The sequence below is a fragment of the Varanus komodoensis genome, unplaced genomic scaffold (genome assembly GCF_004798865.1).
Source record: "Varanus komodoensis strain SLA01 unplaced genomic scaffold, ASM479886v1 scaffold88, whole genome shotgun sequence".
Taxonomy (NCBI): Eukaryota; Metazoa; Chordata; class Lepidosauria; order Squamata; family Varanidae; genus Varanus; species Varanus komodoensis.
The window spans coordinates 1577028-1596406 of NW_025336576.1; the positions used below are offsets into that span (position 1 = coordinate 1577028).

General features: G+C 56.2%; 1 protein-coding gene across 1 annotated transcript in view; it reads right to left on the reverse strand.

Annotated features, from left to right (window-relative positions):
- Positions 1 to 1116: 1116 nt before the first annotated feature.
- Positions 1117 to 19379, reverse strand: part of TET3 (tet methylcytosine dioxygenase 3) — a 60339-nt gene continuing 42076 nt past the window's right edge. The window contains 8 exon segments of the mRNA XM_044417461.1: positions 1117 to 10661; positions 11310 to 11649; positions 12454 to 12591; positions 13441 to 13530; positions 14238 to 14388; positions 14660 to 14868; positions 15380 to 15473; positions 17756 to 17846. Coding sequence (XP_044273396.1) covers positions 8818 to 10661; positions 11310 to 11649; positions 12454 to 12591; positions 13441 to 13530; positions 14238 to 14388; positions 14660 to 14868; positions 15380 to 15473; positions 17756 to 17846 — 2957 coding nt within the window. The 3' untranslated portion in view covers positions 1117 to 8817.

Consider the following 19379-nt stretch of genomic DNA (forward strand, 5'->3'; position numbering starts at 1 on the left):
CAGTGGCATTTCCAGCTGCGTGGGGACTGGGACCGGATTTCCACCCCGGCTCTCGGTGGGGAGGTGGAAAGGGAGGAAGCCTCGTGATGCTCCTAAGCTGGGACCGTGGAGGCTTCATCTGGGCAGACGCTGCTTTGCTTGCCTGCCTTTCCAGTCCGGAGGCCTGGTCAAGAAAGAGCCACTCGGCCGCTGCAGCGCCAGCTGAAAGCAGGGGGTGTTGCTGGCGGGGGGGGGGGACCCTGCAGCCAGCCAAGCCTGGTCCTGGCTCAGGCAGTGGTTGCAAGGCCCACCAGGTGCTTCAGCCACGGGGGAAATGCGCGCAGGGCACAACACTAGAGGACTTGCACCCCGCCGAGGGCTCCCCTCGCCCCCTTGGGTTCTGCAGCCCTGCAGAAAGTGAAGAATGTCTCGTGGACATTGCATGCATGCGTCGGACACAAATATTCAACCCTTTGAAATTCCTTTTTTCAGTTTTTCAATTTTGGGGGTGCAGGGCAAACAAAAACGGTGCTTCGGGGAAAAAGGAACAATATGGGGTGTTCCCCCCAAATTCTTCTCAGGCTGTCCCAAGCTAGGAGTGTGCAAAAGATACAGGTGCCGCTTGAACCAGAGCGGAACCACCCAGTGCGTGCGCAACATCGGAAAGATGGCGCAGGCGGTTTCTCTTTCCCACGAGGCCAGGTGTGGAGGATGCACGGTGTGCCTGGGGAGGGGCGATTCTTGAACGCACCTCTCTGCCCCCGCGGTGGCTCCCCGTGATGGTGCAAACTCCCCTGCTCAGTAATCCTCGGTAACATCCACGCGTCACCCCTTTTTTCCTCCCACCCCCTGGAAGGAGAAGTGGGGGAAGCCACCTGCACCCCTCTGGCTTGTGTGCTAGTGAGCGTCTGAGGCTCTTTCAGGGCTTGCCGGTGGCTCTGCGAAGGCAGCCTGGTGCTCCTGCCATTCTGAAAAGCTGAAAAGGGGAAGACAGAAGCAGCACTGGCAAAACAGGATTTTAAATGGACATCTTTCTGTGGGATTCCCATGAAAAAATGCGAGTGAATGAGATGCAATGATTCTACAATTAAGCCCCATCTGGAAGCAGCCTAAGCAGCAAGGGAAAAACACACTGAATTTGAGTGCAAAAAATAAATATAAAATTTATTAAAACACCCACAATAGTTTAAAGATATCAGGAATAATACATTTCACAAACCAATCGGTTGTGTAACATAATAAAATACAAATAAAAAAGAAGGATCCATACTTTCAGGCATCCTAAAAATAAATTTGCTGAGACACCAGAGGGGGTAAAAGTGTGAAAGAAAAAGTACAGAGGAAATTATACAAAATAAAATTATCAGCATAAATTTACTGTACTAAGGATATCTACAGTTTAATACACAAGTCCTATTGCCTTGAGACATTGTAAATCTACCATTTGTCAACCAACCCCAGATAAAACTTCATTTCAAGTAGCCACAGTCAACCAGGAACTTCAAGTGTGGTCCCAAAGTCACCTCCCCTGGAGGGTCTCATTTTCCAATGTGAGTTTGAGGAGACAAGAAACCAAATACATGGAAAAGTTACAGCCTTCTGTCGACGGAGCTGAATTAGCCTGCCAAATCAACCTGCTTTCCCTCATTTCTCTTAAATTAAAAAAGCATTTAAAAGACAGCGTTATACCTATAATTGGTTTTACACACAAAAATGCATAAAATGCCAAATGCCAGCGAGACGCCACACGTTTCCCAAAGACTGGACATCAGCGAGTAAACCCCAAAGAATGGGTGCTTAAAAACGGAAAACAGAAAAGGATGGCAAAAAACAAAACAAAACATATGCCACAAAAGAAAAGATCCCTGATATTAAAGCAGAATTTGGCCGAATTGCTTTACTATTCTTAGGCAAATGGTGGGGTGGGGGGGGGGGGGGGGGAGAAAAACAAAAATACAAAAATGTAGGCCTTGACCACAGAATATTCCTTGTGTGAGCAAAATGCTCCCTGCTCGCCACAGCGTGGTCGCTTGCGCAAGGAAACGAATACAGGAGCACGTGCCCTTTGCCGGCCGCCGCCACATTTGCCATCTGCCATGCAGCAATGAAGGTCCCGGATATTAAAGGAGTGGCACAGCGCAAGGGCCGCCCCATCCCGAGGGGCTGGCGGGGGCCGGCTCCCCAGGGTGCTCCTGGGCAGCAGTCGTGTGGGGCAAGGCTGAGCACCTGCACTTCAGTCGCCAGCATGGGCATCCGGCTGGCCGCGTCTCTGAGCCGGGCCCCTGCTGCTTTTTGCTCTGGCTTCGTTCTTAAAGCGGGGTCTGTGTCAGCAGAACTCCCTTGGAAACATGCTTAAGCTCTGTAGCAGAGGAGGAACCTTCTGCTCAAATGCATCTGTTGTGGCAGATTTAAAAGAACACATGCCAAAACTACTATTTGGCTACCGGTTATTCCTAAAACTGCATTCTCCTATGGGCCATAATGTGCTCTGAGGTACTTCAAGAAGCCAGCCGACAGAGACAAGGCCGTATACTGTCTCTTTAGAGCTTCCATATATTTATTCCTCAAAACATTTCAGTGTTTGAGTCTTTGCCCAAGAATAGAACGAAGAAGGCCATACAGTTTCTACAATGTCAAGTACAGTGTTATTTCTAATCTATGTCCATTCCATTAGCTATTACTGAATCACAGGTTGCCACAATACTCTGGGGTTTTTTTTTTTTGAGGTATTTTTGTCTGTATTGTGATAACAGCAAGCTTATTATATGATGAGACCCTGGCTTCTATACACATTTATAACAAGTTTTATGAACCAGAAAAGTTGGGTGGGGGAGAGAAAGAGGGAGAGATGGAAAATAAATAGCACCAAAAAGTATTCTGTAAAACTTGGAGACACATCTACTCATAAATAGCAATATACCAAAAGAAGAAGCTGCCACTGTAATAAAAGCAGCAGGACAAGCCTGACAGATCAGACGAAAGATTAGCAAACCCTTATGTGGTCAGACCCCATTAAATCCCAGCTCTCAGCAGAATGAGCCCACATTCAGTACTGAAATCTACAGAAAGCATCTTTCTGTTCACACTGAGATGTAAATATGGCCCAAGAAGCAGGTTTTGGGCCTACAGAACTAAGCCAAAACGGTTCACAAGAAGAGCGAGTGAGCGTGCGCGCAAGCGAGCCAGCCAGCCAGAGGGGATGACAACGTCATCGCTTTTGCAGATTAGCTGCTCCGTCACGGAGCGACCTCAAAGCGTCGGTTCAGCACCCATCGGTTTGCATAATAATATCCAATGCACAGGGTTACAGACTGTTGCACCATGCACTTGCTCAGCTGGCACAAGTGTTAATTCAGAGTACAGGTCACTGTACCTTGTTTTCCACCTGCCTGAAGAAAGCACGTTTGTCCGACTCATTCATTCCACAGCTGAGAACCTGCCAGGGCCCAGGGGCCTCAAGAGAGGGGCTGGCACGAACGAGTGAACAGGCAAGTCTCAGTGTCAACACCTGAGCCACGCAGCTCTACTTGCAGAAGGCCAGGGAACAGCCCAAGGAGGCATACGGCTGCCCTTCAAGGAGGCTGCTCTGAGCTGGATCCACAGGCATGTAAACGAGCTCAAAAGGATGCAGTTGTAACAGAGCAGAGCCTTTAGAAAACACAAACATTTTAAATATTGAAACTTCCTATTCTCAGTTAATTGTACAGTTCTCTGTTTTGACATATACAGTAGCACCTTAGCAAGATGGAATCTGTCAAAAAAGAAATATGACTGGTTTTTTTTTAAAAGCCTCCAAGATAGCACCATTTCATTAGAAGATTTTGGCTGATACGAAGTTATGCCTTCCGGCCCACAATGTGCACCCCACACCTCCAGGCTTCTCTGTCCCTCTCGTTGCCTCTGCGTGGGACACAGTCGTCACGGATGAGGAAAGGGAAGCTCCCGGCTCCTAGGGAGGGACGGTGGGGACCTCTAGCCCTGGTTTTAAAGCTCCCCAGCCACCAACTGACCACACAGAGCAGCCAAGGAGATGGCGGGGAACTTTTATGGTACAATAAGGAGCCACTGTTTGGTCACAGTCGCCAGCAAACTGGACCCTCCGCAGATAAACCGGTACTGTAATGGTTACCGTGTTAGCATCCCAAGAGCCCTTCGTCTCCTCTCCCCTCCAGTATTTGGGTCTTGCACTTTATTTCATAAAGAGGCACGAGGATGCCCCAGCTGAGGTCTTCTTCAGTGCAAGAGCGTTAAGTGTCCCGAAGCAAAGGCTTCTACACATATATTAGTGTGTCCCAAAGCTAAGCAAATATAACAAATTAACTATTTGGAGAGTGACCTCAACAGGTCCAAAACCTTCCATAGAAGTTAATGGGATTTTGCAACTACAACAGAATTCACCCCTTTTGTCAAGTCTGATCTGTTTCTCACTTTAGCACCATGTGTTTTGTTTGCTTGCTGTTGTTACTGCGCTTCAAATCACTAACCCCCCAAAATACATTTAGAGAAACTTAGCACTATTCATTTACAAAAATCTGTCTCCGACATATCAGCACAAAAGGCAAGGGCGGGCGTGAGAAGGAGGCTGTGGGTCCCAACTGCCTTTTCTCCAGCGCCTCCAGCAAGGGCGTTCAGAGGTATGAACACCGTCACGAGTGCAGAGTGACTGCAGCCTTGTTTCAAGAAGCGAACACCATCGTTTGGCTTCCCAGTGCTGCTCCAAGTGGAAGGAGGCGCCCAAGGTGCCATATTCACGTCCCCATGAGTAAAACCTGCATTTATCAAAGCCCATGGGCTTTAGCATTCCTGGGACAACTCAAGCCCTTAGGATGCCCTTGACAAACACATCTGTAAATGTGCACCCTTCTGCTTCATCCGGGATTCCAAATACCTTAACTGCAACACCGTCACCATAATTGCCCAGGTGTGTAAGCAGAAAATGCCCATGCCAGTGAAGAACTTAAAACAGACTTCCAGCAACAAAGGTGGAGTCATAACCTGTGCATAGATCTGAATTCCTTAAAGAAGTCTGTAGCATGATATTTTTTCGCAAATGAAGTTTGAGGTAGGTTATCTATGCAGTGAGCAACCTTCTTGTTATAAATTTTAAAAATCATACTACTAGGGATCAGTCAGGAGTCTTGCTTTCAGTTTTAACAGCCTTGTTTTAGAAGGGAGAGGTGTCTAAACCATGTGCTATGGAAACTGCGTCAAACTCTGATAGTGTTCACATATTCTTGCAATGGATTTAATACTGACACTGCCAGGATCGGATAGTATGGGGACTGCCCCACACCTGCACCAAAGTCAGCCAATTATATTGGCAAATACCTGGCACAATCAACTGGAGAACAAACAGATTCTTTAAAATATTATTTTAGGCCAAAGCTTTGGAAGAACCGGTCTAACCTGATATAAGTAAGAACTTCGCCTTGGACAATGAGTTTCAGTATGAATTTGTGATTCCAGTTTTAAGTTCCTTTGGACATGCACCATATGAAGGGAGACTACCATTTGGTCCTAAATGAAAGAAAAGAAGGACTTGGCCTGTTAATTCGTTTCCCTCTATTTCTCCATCCCTGTTCTGGGGAGCACTGTAAACACCCGTAGGCCAAATATGGAAGTAGTCCAGGGTCCACGGAGTTGCCACCTCGACTTCAAGTCAGCTGCCCTTCTTTATGGGTCCCAGGACAGGGAATGTAGACGTGTGTCTATTTAAAATGTCTCTTCCCCAGAGATCCTGCAGGCCCATCTCTAGCTCAGAAAGGGATCACCCGAAGGCCACCTGCACCACAACCAGAAAGTTCTGCAACCCCCAGTACCCAACAGGATTGCAACAGGCCAGGGGGCAGCCGCTTTCCTGCTTGCCACATTGCTAACCATCCGCTGACCGCCTCGTGCTCTCTCACGTCCCCTGAACGAAGCTCTCCGAGCACCTCTGCGACAACAAATGGGGCACAACAAATACATCATGGAGGCAAGTCTAGACGAAGAGAGAGACGCGATCTTACAGCCGGCATTTTCCGGTAACTACCTCAGGCTGAGGAATCCATGCTGCTTCTGCCCACAGCAAGTAGCCCCTCGCTGGCCCCGGAAGGCTGAGAAGCCAGGGGCTCCGAGAGCTGCCCCGTGTGCTCGGGTAGGGACCACCTGGGATTGTGTCCCTTCAAATTGCGACTGGGGGGTTGCATAAAAAAACACTTTCCTGAATGTAAAACCTAGGATCAGGCCCTGAGCGGCTGATACCACAACCTCTGATCCTCAGAACTTTTCCTGTAAATCTGACTTGCAATCGTTCCTAACAATTGTGATATAATCACGGGAAGGAATACAATACAAAACCAATTATGAGTTGTTGATTTTCCTTGCAAAATAAAAGCAACTTTATACAATAAAAGAAAACAAAAAAATCAAGGACGGAAAAGCATGTTAAATATTTTGTCTATTTACATTTCTCCCACAATAATCTGTTTTAAAACATACTACTCTTCAAGTTATTATTGGGTACTTTTTTCTTTTAAATCTTGGTGAAAGTGCTTTTTTAAAAAAAATCTTTCTCTATTTACATTTTAAAATCAGAACCACATAAAATGCTCAGGATGCTGTATGAGAGCCTGTCCTCCCGTGCCGGTCAGTGCAGAAAGAGTGAGAAGGTTCCCTAGGAAGCAAATGCTATGTACAAGTTTTAATTTCCAAGCCGTCTTTTCTCAAAAGGCACCTGTTAAGTGCAGAAGGTGACCAAGGAATTGTAATCAGTTCGGATCTCTAAACAGGTTTGATCTTCTGCCCTTCTGCACTGCTGAGAAATCACTCATACAAGTGGATTACAGCCAGCAGGGATCTGCGGAAGGAGTCAAACCTCCTTTTTTCAACTGAAAGACCCATGGTAAAAAAGGGCAGAAACACTCTTGCTATTGTCGCAAGAGTTTCCGTTGACCAACCTGAAGATGGCACCGATTCCACGGCATGGAGACATTTCAAGGTGCTGCCTCCAGGCTGGAAGATTCCATCCCTAAAGAGCCAACAGCGATTTCCCAACAGATTCAACGGGAACATGTAAAGTCCAGCAGGAATTTGCTTAGCTCAACATTTTCCCAGTAAAATAAGAAATTCATATAAGGTGAAGAACCGGCGTTCCCCAAACTTCTTGCATTACGCGAGGCAAGAGAATGCCTTGCACTACTGTCGTTTAGTTACCAAGGAAACCGGATCCTAGGACTGGTTTTGAGGTGGTGTAAGCGGTAGGAGAGGAGAGGAGGAGTGGAGGTGAGTGGATCCCATCCATGCTCGTGGAGGCCTTCCCTACGAGGTCAAGTGTAAGGGCACCATTTCCAAGGCTGATCGGAAAGGGCAGGTTGCTTTTAAATGCAGTGATTCAAAGATTTAAAAGGGTCAGCTGTGCTGTTGCAGTAACTCATTACATGATTTCGATTCCCTCCACCTGAAAACTGGCATCAGGAAAGTAAAATAAACTTACAATGAACTAATTTCATTCCGGTGCCCATTTGCAAGGGATGGGAGTGGACATTTCAGCCTGATGAGCATGTACTGGCTCAAGTACAGTACAGAACAGACCTACCAAGTCCTCCCTTTCTAGGAACTCTGCACCAGGGATGATAAAAAGGGCTCGTAGCCAGCAGGCTTCACGTGGTGGTTTCTTAAAGACAGAGTAGCTCCGTCTGGGACTCTCCTTCATGGCTAAGGCAGAGAAGGGACCAAGAGCAGAGAGCAGGGAATGGCACCGCTCGTTTTCTCCTGTCTCCTTAGGGCCTCCTCCTCCTCCGTTCTTTCCCTGCCTTCTTTTCCTGCATGCATTCAACCAGATTCACCAGATGCTTCATTCAAGATAAAAGCTGGTATTGCTGACAGAGAAAGCTTAGTTTGCAATGCACCGTGCGTGCGCCTTTCCTTTCTCACTTGCCTGAGGCCGGTTCAAAAGCGTGCCTTTAAAGTGCTCTGCCCCCGTGAGCACAAAGTGCCCTCTGGTCCCCCGTACTTTCCATCTGCTCGGAAAATGCTTAGTCCGCAGGCTCATAGCTAAGCAGACGTTCAGCAGTGTGCAACGGATCTCTCTTTTCTTGCATTCGTCCACATTTACCTTAATATTCATGAGCCGGAGGAGGATCTGGATGAGGCCCTCGCAGTGCCTGGGTAGGAGGCAGGCCTGGCCACACCCCACGGGGTCTCCACATGGAACAGATGCTCCCTGCCACTGGAGGCTCCCGGATTTATGGGACACAAGGTTTACAAATGGCCACCAGGGGCCCTTTTGGACTCTGCTCAGATCCACTGCGCAGGAAGGGCGTTTACCTCGGTCTTGCCACCCAAATATAAATCCCCACCAACCTCCTTCTTTCCCTAGAAATCTACCAAATCTGTAAGAAACCAGCACACGGCGTGGAAAGACAATGGAGTCTCTGACCAAAACAACATATTCCTAGAAATTCTCCCAGGTGAGATTCCGATCAGCCCTTTTTACCTGCTGGGCTGGGCCCGTTTTGCTTTTTGTCACATTATCTGCTTGAGAGGTGTAACATTTTTTGTTAAAAACCCAATATTCCTATGCATTTGAAATGGAATTTAAAAGTTGTTTGTGAAATCACACTACAAATTTCTCTTGTCATTTCAGTGATGTAGAGATTAAAAATGCAGAGATATAAATATTAGCCTACTGCAAAAGGTTAATGGCAACAAGCGTCTGCAGCTCAGTCCCCAAGCGCCACTCAGCCTGGCTCCGTATTTCTCCGTATTGACACCTGCTAGGAAAAAGCACCAAACACAGCGCTGCTCTCCAGCGCTGTGGACTCTGAGGTAAGCTGCCCACGGTGAGCCCCGGTCCTCTCATATCCAGCGGCTGTATGGCCCGGTCACCTTGGTGTAGGCATAGGAGGACACAGTGATCGCCGAGTTGGTCGGGATGGCCAGGGCCTGCCGCGTCGGGACCGAGTCCTTCTTCTCCTGGTGCTGGGGCTCGGTGGCCGAGCCGGCCCCCCACTTCCGCTTCTTGCCGAAGGGCTTGATGTCCTCCCGGAGGCCCAGCCGGGCGGCCTCCTCCTGCCGCGCCCGGGCCCTCTCTGCCAGCTGCTTCATCTTGGCTTCCCAGAGGGCGAGCCCGTGGTTGGGCTGGTTCAGGTTCTTATGCTGGTAGAAGACGAGCGAGATGCGGGTGGGGTGGCACCGGTTGGGCTTCTTCAGCGGGGTGGTGGCATGCAGCTCACGCCTCGCGCACTCGATGAGGATGGAGCCGTGCGCTGGGGCCACCGCCACCCCGCCGATGTTCTCGTCCAGGAAGTTGTGCTCGCTGTCGGACCACACCTCCTCCTCCTCCTCCTCCTCCCCCTCCCCCTCCCCCTTGACGCTCTTGTCTTCCATGCCGTCGTCCAGGCTGAAGCTGTCCCACGACCGCTCGTGGAGGCCGGCGCCCGTGGGCACGGCCCCACGCTCCTCCTTCAGCGAGGCAAACGGCTTCTCCGCGCAGGCGTCCGAGGCCACCGTGGCCAGGGAGCCAAAGGAGGTCCAGGGCCGGCTGTGCAGCCCGGTGCCCGGCGTCGGAGTTCTCCTCTCGTCCACTTTCACAGAGCCCCAGAGCTCATCCTGAAGCCTGGGGCTTTCCTTGAGGGAAGGGAGGTTCAGCTGCCCGAAGCCCCAGGGATTCTCGGGAAGGCCTGCGCTGGCCGGGAAGGCCGGAGAGCTCTTGCTGACTTTGCACGGGGCTGGCCATGGCTTCCCCAGCAGGTCGAGGCCTGGCGGCAGGGGCTGCCCCTCGCCAGGAAAGAGCTCCCACTGCTTCTCCAGCAGGTGGGACTGGGGCAACCTGGATGCACTGGAGCGGCAGTCAAAGAGGCCGGGCCTCTTCTGGGCACTGGCGCCGAGCACACTGCCGTTTTCGCTGGGCGCGAAGACGTTCCAGGGACTCTCAGCACCGCTAGTCCTGTCTGCAGGGGACTCGTTCCGGTGGGCCTTGTGGGGACTCCACCGCTGCTCCGGACCTCCGTTCTCAGCCGGCCTGGAGAAGTCGGCCGAGTTCAGACGCGGCGCTTGGCCACTGACAGGGGCCACCCCGGGAGCAGGCCGCCCGTGGGGCACCACGTCCACTGGTTCTTGTTTAATTGGCTTGCTGCTGAAACAGCCGGCACTCTGCGGAAAGGACAGGGCTTCTGCCGGGACGGAGCTGCACCGCTGCGGCGCGGCCAGGGGCTTCCCTGCGTGCCTGCTGCCCCGCTCGTAGGTGCGCCCGTGGTGGTTCTTGATCCGCACGGCGGGCGCCGCAGCCTCCGCACATTCCGCGCCACCGTAGGCATGGCTCAGGCTGCCCGGCAAGGCTTGCACGCCGGGCTTCCGCTCGTAGCTGCCACTGCTCCAGGGCGTGCCCCCGGCATCGCCGTAATTCAGGAACTGGGAATGGAACACGTGATTGCTGGAAAATCCGTAATACCCGAAGGATGGAAGAGAGAACTTGGAATGCAACCCGTTCACGGAAGGCAGATTAGGCTGTGCATAGTAGGAGTGGCACGAGTAAACGCTGCTCATGCTGTACGGGTCGGAGGGCCTGCAGCTGCCGAGCACCGAGTAGCTCTCCACCACGGCGTTGCCGCTGTACTTGAAAGCACTGTAATGGCTCTGAGGCTCCACCTGAAGGGAAGGCTTGACGGACTGCGGGGAGAGCCCGCTCCTCAGGGCCGGGTCTGCGGGGCAGAGCAAGAGCCATCGCTGGCTTAGCGAAACAGCCTCCGGCGGGCTGGGCCAACCCTTCAAGCCAGGACAGTGCCTCCCCCCAGCCAGTGGGAAAGGCCTCTGTTTCTAGGGGGCAGCTTCCCACTGTGGCTCGCACACCCCTCCCAAGAGGCAGGCAAGGTATTTCTGCCTTCTGGGCTTTCCCGTAATCCTGGATCCACGTTCTGCCACAAAGCTTCCACCACCACCGGGGTGCGCCTGAGCAGGGCTTTTCAGCCAGGTATGAGTCCGAATACATCAGGCAATAGGACTCCAAGCACCCCTGCTCTGGAGCACGTGCAGGTGGCCACCCAGGGAAACAATGAGGCATCACCCCAAACCCTCTGCAATGCGCCAGACGTCCGAGGCAGCACACGGTGGGACGAAGCATGGAGGCGAAAGGCTGTAAAACTCCGCCTCGGAAAGGATCCCCGCGCAGGCAAACAGAGCTAGATTGAGGGGCTTGATGTAAAGCGACGTGCGAGTCCCGCAAAGGCGGTCATGAGTGGGCCTGCGGGGGCATGGGGCACCCCCTCCCCAGCCTCTAAGCCCTGTAATGAGGGGCTGTGGCACAACCAGGTGACATACAAATGCTTTAAAGAAACAAGTAATTTCCTCACCTGCATTCTGCGAGGAAAGGCTTGGGATCTCCAGAGCTTCCTGCTTGATCTTCTCGGGCGTCAGCAGCTTCTCCTTCTGCAGCTTCTTCTTCTCGGCTGCAGCCTTCCGGGCTTCCAGCTGCCTCTGCCTGCAAGACTTTGCGGGTTCGGGAAGCCTCCTCACCTCCCTGGGGAAGGAGGTGAGCACCTGGATCGCCCCGCTGCCCACCTTCGCAGCCTGATTCTCCTCGCTGCCAAACTCATCCGTGGGCGACATTTTGTACAGCGGAAGTACATGCAGCTGTTCGTCCTCAGGGATCTTCCCGATGGTCCGATTGTCTTCTTTTGTTAAGGTGCACACCTAAGGAAGTGGGCAAACAAGCCACCGGTGCCAGTCAGTGAGCACAGCATTCGTGGGGCAGAAACTAGGCAGTGACTCTGCACACGCCCAGAGGCTTCATGTGCACCCAGGGATTTTTGACAACGGTTCCCGTGTGCTGCCTCCTCGCAGCTTCACAGATTATTTCTAATTCTAGCAAACGCGGGTGCAGGGATCCAAAGGGCCCCTTCAGGGCATGAAGGGGTTTGTACGATGCCCCTGCGTCCCGGTCCAAAGGCACAGAAGCGCTCTCGTTCAGGATGAAGCAAAAACTTTTATTTACTTGAGTTTACGCGGTTCCATCAATGGTCAAATGTGGGGCCAAACTGGTATGAAATTAGAGAACTGGGCACAGAAATTGTTTTGGCAGTGGGCCAGTCCCTAACCCTCAGCCTAACCTACCTCACAAGGTCATGGTGAAGAGAGCAAGATGCTCATACAAGCATTCCTTGAGGGACATGCGGGCAAAAATGTGACAAGAAGCGCACGGCCTGCACGAGTGACGCTGGGCCGCTCTCTGCGGAAAAAAGCCGCAAGGAAGCGCCCTGTAGCGCGTTGAGCGCCTTTCCTGCAGGACAAGCCTTCACGGGGGAGAATCTGCGAGGCCAAGCACTTCACCGAACGCCTGCAGCACCCTGAATACATCGCAGGCAGCCGGCGAGGTGGGCTGGGCTGGGCGCGCCCGTCCTCGGTCCGCTTGGTCTCCAAGGCGCTGCAACGGCAGCCAGGCCCGGCCCCCGGCCTCCCCCAGCGTGCGGGACGAGGGGGCGAGCAAGGCGGCCTTACCACGGTGCACCCGTTGTACAGGTTGTGCTGGTCCTTGTGGGCGTGAGCACAGAAGTCCATGCAGGCCGTCACCCCCGAGAAGGGCCGCCCCTCCTTCAGTCCCAGCCGGCAGTCTATTGCTATATCCTCATTGGTAACCTGGTCGGGAAGAGGAGAGGCTGGTCAGGGCCACACTTCCTTGCGGGCAGGCCCAGAATGAGCCCCAGGGGCCCATGCCCGCCCCCCCCCCGCTGCCAAGGGCTGCCGGCCCAAGGCTGGGGGCAGGTGGCGGAGGCCGGCTGATGCGCAGGATGGCTGAAAGCGCGCCTGGCTCAGGCGGAACGGCCCCCGCTGCATAATCCGGGGGTTTTGCAGGAGGGCTGTCGGCACCTCGGAGTTCGGCACAGGGGTTTGAGTCCAGCAGTGCACACTTTGTGCTCGGAGCAGTGCATGCGATTTTGGCTGGCTGGGGAGCTGCCCCGGGGGCTCTCCCTGCTGCCCCCTGCACTGGGGAAGTTGGAGAAAGGCAGCTGTGGCTGCCCGGGGGAAGGGGCGGCACAGCAGCCCCTGGCCGAGGGCTGGAGGCAGGCCGAGCGCCTGTCCGCCTGTTGCTCTGCGGCGGCCTAATGACGTTGCAGGGCGCCCTGGCCCGAGCCCACCCAGCCCCATGGGCCTCCCAGGCTATCGGGGGAGGTCTGGTGTTGCCCATGCCACAGCAGAGAAAGCGCAAGGGGCAGCCCCGCGACTGAGCCACCAGCTCCTCCTGGCCTCCAGTTCCTGCTGGTGGAAGGGGGCATCTGGCCACGATCCAGGGCTTCCAAGGGGGTGGTGGAGGCCCATCAGCGAAGGTGTCCAAGGAAAGCGTGGACACCCACAATCTGGGGATTGCATGAGCGGAGCTGGAGCCAGGGGTCAGACTAGATGGCCTCAGAGGTACCTTCTGACTCACACTGTTTCTATGTTTCTAAATCCAGGAAAGGAAAATAAAAGGAAAGGCATGCTGGGCACCTGATTTTGGTAGGCCTGGGGTGCCAGCCTCTTATACAGCGGGCCAACCTCCGTGGCCAAGTCCTGGAAGCTTCTTCTGAGAATTTCTTCCTGCAACGAGAGAGAGCGGAGGTCTCTTCCCTTTTCCGCTTTTCCTTTATCCACTCCCACCGGAGAGCTGCCCAAGAGCCCAGCTGGGACCTATCAGTCACTGAGCAACAGCAACCGACATTCCCCAAAGCAGCCCTGGGTCGGCCCGACTGCACATGAGCTGGGAGCAGAATCCGGCGCTCCCGGGCCCAAGACTGAAAGCATATGCTGCAACACTGCACGCTGCAACTCAAGGGCTGCTAGTTGCTTCTACCCAGCAGCTGCCCCCCCCCCCCCCGCATTTGTGTCTGCCAGCATCTCAGAGCCATGCTCTCCTTGCAAGAAGCAGTCTGGGATCCCACAGGATTAACGCAGCGGAGCGGTTTGCACCCCTGTGCCTGTCAGAGGATGGGCTAAACGCTCTCTCCCTCCGCCCAGCGTCATCCTCCCATTTCTGGGAGGTGTTGGCAATGCGGAGAAGCCGCTGGCGCTCTGGTACTTACCTGCAGGTAGCGTGCCCCTAGCTGTCTCGTTTTCTCTAACTAGATGGACTGGTTTCTCTCCCCACCTGGACTGGTCTGCCCAGCCTGGGGGGGCGGGGCCCAGTTCACCCAAACCATCCCCGCCACTGCTTTGCCTCTTAAATCGGGAGGACCTGGTGGATGGCAGAGCCGCAAATCCCCTGGAACCAGGCGGGTGGCCCCAGGGGGGGCGGGTCTCCGGCTTACCTCCTTGGGATTGTCCCCCTGAAGCCTGAATTTCCTGGGCGTTTTGCTTCGCGCGTATTTGCACCCGTTGAAGTACATGCTCCACGAGCAGCCGAAGGAGAAAGAGGCACCGCAGGTGTTGGGGTCCTTGCCTTGACAGGCACACGTCCGGCTGCAAGCGACACGAGGGGCTTCCGTCACGGGAGCGGGACCCAGAGGCACCCCTGGCCTGGCACCCCCGCCCGGGCACAGCACGTGAGCTGGGGCCGGATGCCCGGAGGGCCTCGACGCGGGGCAAGCCCTGCCCCTCTCTCGGGACGCATGGGGCGCGCAGACGCCCGGTCCAGTGTCGCTGGCCTCGCGGGTGGGCTCCGGGGGGCGCGACCGGGGAGGATGGCCCCGCCCCCCCGGCCGCCCACCCGGCCGCCCGGCCGGGGACTCACTCGTCGTTCAGCCCGCAGCGCCGCGTGGTGGGGTTCCCGAACTTGGTGAGCGTGTCCGTGAGCTCCTGGTACAGGCTGTCGCCCAGGGAGCGCGGGATGCCCTCCCAGGCCAGGATCAGGATGACGATGACGGCGTTCTGGCAGCGGTGGCCGGCGCGGTGCCGCACCAGGCACAGGAGCTTCTCCTCCGCGCTGTGCCTGCGGATCACCTGGAGGCGGCCGGGAAGCCGGTGAGTCCCGTGGCAGCAGAGGCAGCTGCCCCTCCCCAGCGCCTCGGGGAGCTCAGCCGTGGGGGTACCCAAGGGGCGCTTCGCGGGGAGCCCCTGCACACTGCGGCCGGCGTGGCACAGCGCGGCTCCGCCCGAGGACCACTCTCCATCCCCGTCTCGGGGCACCAGCAGAGCTTGGGCAGGTTCAACTCTAAGTCCCCCCCAGCATCCTGCTTCCGCCAGGAGCGGCCACACGGGGACCCACAGGCCCCTCCCGCAGGTGCCACCACCCTGCAAACGGTCCCCGGGGGGTAAACTGCCTCTGAATAAGGAGGCTTCACAGAGCCTTTGCAGCTGAGGGCCACAGACAGGCCTCCCCTCCTCGGTCTCCACCATGCACCTCCTCCCAGACCCCCTCAAGCTGCCCCGCAGGAAGCTCCCGGCGACGGCAGACAGGGTTGCGCAGGGGGGGCCTGCAGGGCAAGTGCTGAACGTGAGGGCGGCCACTCACCCACTTGGCGATGGGACAGCCCCGCGAGCTCTTGCCCTCCTTCCCCGTGTAGATCACCTTCTCGATCCGGATGGCCTTTCCCTTCTCGCCGTACCTGGTTGGAAAAGCCACAGCGTTGGCAGGCAAAGGAAGCGCCCAGGCCGCCGGGGCAGCGCGCCATAGGGGGCGGGTCAGCATTTGCAGGGAAAAGTCTCTTCCTGGAAGGCAGGGCCGACGTCCAAAGCGCTGCCCTTCCGTTCACCGTGCCCACCTCCCTCTTCCTGGCCCCGCCTCCCGCCCTGGCGCAGCGGGGCTGACGTGGCCGAGCAGCCACCAAGTGGGCACACCGTTCCCTCTCTAGAGCTGGAGAGGGTGGAGGGCGGGGGTCTCGGGGGCTCCGCGACTGAGGGCTGCGGCTCTCTCCTGGTGTCTTCCCCGCCTCGCAAGGGCCGCTGTGCCACCCCCCTTGGTCTTGGCGTACGCCGAGGCGGCTCAGCGGCACCGTGCTCCGGAACGACTCCGGGGGCTCAGGGCGTGAGCCAGCTGCAGGGCCGGCCCCGTCGGTCGGAGCATGTGCTCCCCCTCCTGCCCCGTCGAGACCCGAAGCACCAAAGAACTGCTCCCGCATGGGGCCGACCCAACCGTGGGGCACTTCCACAGCACGGCGAACGCTCTGGTCATTGCCTGGGCATGCCGAGGCCAGCAAGACCCCCATCCAGTGAGGGGACAGGCAGAGTCTCCCAACTCCGAGGGGGCGGAGGGCTCAGCCCAGCTCCCCACGTTGAAATCGTGGCCCAGTTCAGCCCGTCCAGGGGTCCTCAAACTCTTTCAACAGGGGGCTGGTTGAAAGGTGCCGGTGGGGGAGGCCACCGAGGCGGTGGGGGGGCGCACGCGGCTGGGGGGGGGGGGCGAGGCAGCCGCTCTCTTGCACGAAGATCGTTTTCGCCAAGCGAGTCCAAAACATTCTCCACATGAGTAAGCTGTGCGTGCGAGTGCAAAACCCCAGGGGCGGGCCGGATCTGGCCCACGGGCCGCAGTTTGAGGACCCATGATGCAGTCCTTCCGACGACAGCTGGGAGGGCTTTAGGCAGCCTCGTCCTGCGCTATGGGGGCTCGTGTGGGGTCCTGGTTCTGGATCGGGGGCAAGCCTCAGCCCCACTCGCCCGCCTGGCATCATGGTGGAGAGCGGTGAAGAGAACTGAGAGCAGGGCTGTGCAGCCAGGGTGGGAGCGCAGAACCCACGGCCCGGCTGTTTGCTCAAGCTTCGCGGCACAGCCGTGCGCACAGCCGGCACGCCAAGTCTCCTTTGCTAAGCCGGAAAGGTGCGGGCCTGCAGCTGGATGGGCGACCAGAGGTGGAGGAAGAGCAAGGGAGTGCACCAGATGCCTTTCCAGGCCCCTCCACCTCTTCTCCTGCTCCACTCTGTTCTCTTCACTCAGGGTTCCCAATTAGCTTGGACAATAACCTGATCAGAGATCACATGGTCTTTCTATTGATTTTTGAGCAAAGATTTATTAAATATTTATTAAATATTAAATATATGTGCTTGTTTATTAAAACCCAGTGGAAACTACCATTAGCACCACTACTACTGATGCCTCTGCCTGAGATGGTGTGTTGTTATTTCTAAACCACCTCAACAGGCAGGCACAACAGTTATTTGCAAGTTATTTGAAACCGAGATTGCCGTGACAATTACAGCTGTTCTGCAAAATCCAGGCAGACGGGTGGAGGGATTCACCCGGGCAGGTGCAGTCCGTCTGGCTGGGCCGGCTGGTACCAGGCCGCATGCATGACGTAGCCAGGAAGAAGGGCGCCCCCCTGGGCCACAGCGGGGACCGTGCTCCCATCGCCCTTGCCTCCCACCCAATGCCCAGATCGGTAAGTCGGGGCCTGGCTGGGCAGGACACGATCCCTCCGGCAGCACGCCCGGCCTGGGAGGAGCACGGAGCGGGCCAGGCAGAGGCTCGCCTCCCGGTTCCCTCGCGTGGGGCTCGGGGTGCTGGAGTTCCTGCCTACCGGTGCCTGGGCGACTGCAGCAGGACCCCCCGCACAGCACCAGGAGGCCCCTTTCAGCAGAGTCTTCTGCCCAGGAGCCTTCCATAAAGCGCAGCCGAGCGCCGAGGCGAGCCGAGCGCGCCACTCCCCGTGCTTCAGTGGACAGCGATGGACACCCCCAACGATGGGAGAGCTGCTCTTGGGGCCCTGTGGACGCGTCCGGCCTGCTGCGGGAGCGGACGAGCAGACCCTTGAGCGGGCACTGGGGGCTGCCGCTGACCGGAACGGGACATCGGCAGACTCCGGAAAGCTCCCACCCGAGAAGGCCTTCCCTGGCGGGTGCGGTGCTGCCGGAGTTCTGCCTCCCCGCTCCGAAACTGCCCGCGGCCGGCCACTTACCGCTCCTCCATGAGCCTCCTGATGGACGCCACGGTGGGGCCCGAACCCAGGTGGGTGTAGTAGGGCCCCTCGTCTTTCTCCACTATTTGTTCTGTTGGAAAAGCAGAGCGTGCCGTCACTCCCCCACCGCCTCCGCCACTCCGAACGCCGGCCAAGCCGCCCGGGCTCTTCTCTGGGCCCACCACCAGCTGCTTTGCGAGCAGCAGAACGGGCAGGGGAGGATGCCGGAGGGCCTGGGGGACGCACAGCCACTGCAGCGCACTCTTCGGCCAGTGCCCCCCAGGGTCCCGGGAAGACGCCGTGCCCGGGAGGAGCCTTGAAGGGTGCAGCCTGGGTGCCCCTGCTCCCCCCAGATTTACACTGGGAACATAAAGGCAACCGGCCTCTCCAGCCCCCGTTACCACTGGCCTCTTTCTCTTCTCAAGCTGCTGCTAATGCTATTTGCTCTTTTGGTTTCTCTGTCTGAGTGGAAGTGCAGCTGGTCCTTTCTTCAGAGCCACTGAGCATTTCCTCTGGCCGAGCGAGCGCTCCACTCAGATGCCAGGTTATTTAAATGACAAAGGCGTTAACGAGACCTTCAAAGCACGTTTGAATCCTGGCCAGGGCCAGGGTGAGCGCGGGGCATCTACGCCGGCTATCGGCCAGATGGCCGCAACTCGGTATCGGTGGCCACTGACGGAGCCACGGATCCTGACATAGGACGCGCCCCAGGGCCACAGAGCTCTTATGCCTGAGCACACCAGCGCACGAGTGCACAAAGCGGCTAGCATGGCGCCGGCCCTCTACCGTTTGCACTGGCCGCCACTTGGAGTCGGGCCCAATTTACGGTGCTGGTGGTGACCCATGAAGCCCTCAACGGCTTGGGTCCGGGACACCCGAAGGAGCGCCTCCTCCCCTAGGTGCCCTTCTGCCCCTTGAGCTCTGAGGCGCAGGTCCCTCTTCGGGAGCCCTCCCTGACGGAGATCGGGAGGGTGGCTGCTCGGAGGAGGGCCTGCTCTGCGGTGGCGCCCCGACTGTGGGACACGCTCCCCAGAGGGGTTCGCCTGGTGCCGAAATTATATTCCTTTCAGCGCCAGGCGAAACCCTTTTTATTTTCCCGTCCTTTTAATGTTTAATTGGTTTTATTCTGGGTTTTATTATTGAGGTTGGATGTAGTGCCTTGTTGTGTTTTATATTTGGGGGGGGGTCTTTCTTTTTCTTTCTTTTCTTGTGAGCCGTCCTGTGACGCATGTAGTGGCCAGCCTACAAAAGCTTTTAATAAATCAATCAATAGCCTGCCTGCCTATTCCCACATTATGGCCTGTGGTGGAAAAGATGATGGCGGCTGGATGTCCACATGGTGGGCATGCCGTGAGCGGAGCCGGCTGGTGCCGGAGGTCAGACTAGATGGCCCGGGAGGCCCCTTCTGACTTGCTCTGTTTCTATGTTTCTATGTTCCGTGTCGGTGACCGCCCCCGCTCACGTGAAAGATGAGGTTACTCGGTGCTGGTAAGAGGCCATCGGGTGCCTGCGAGCCGGTTCACCCCAAGCAGACTGCGGCTTTCACTTGCAGAGTACCTAAGCACCAAACGAGCACATCCTGAACCGCCATGGCTGGTGCTGCATTGGGCAGATCCAGAAAGAC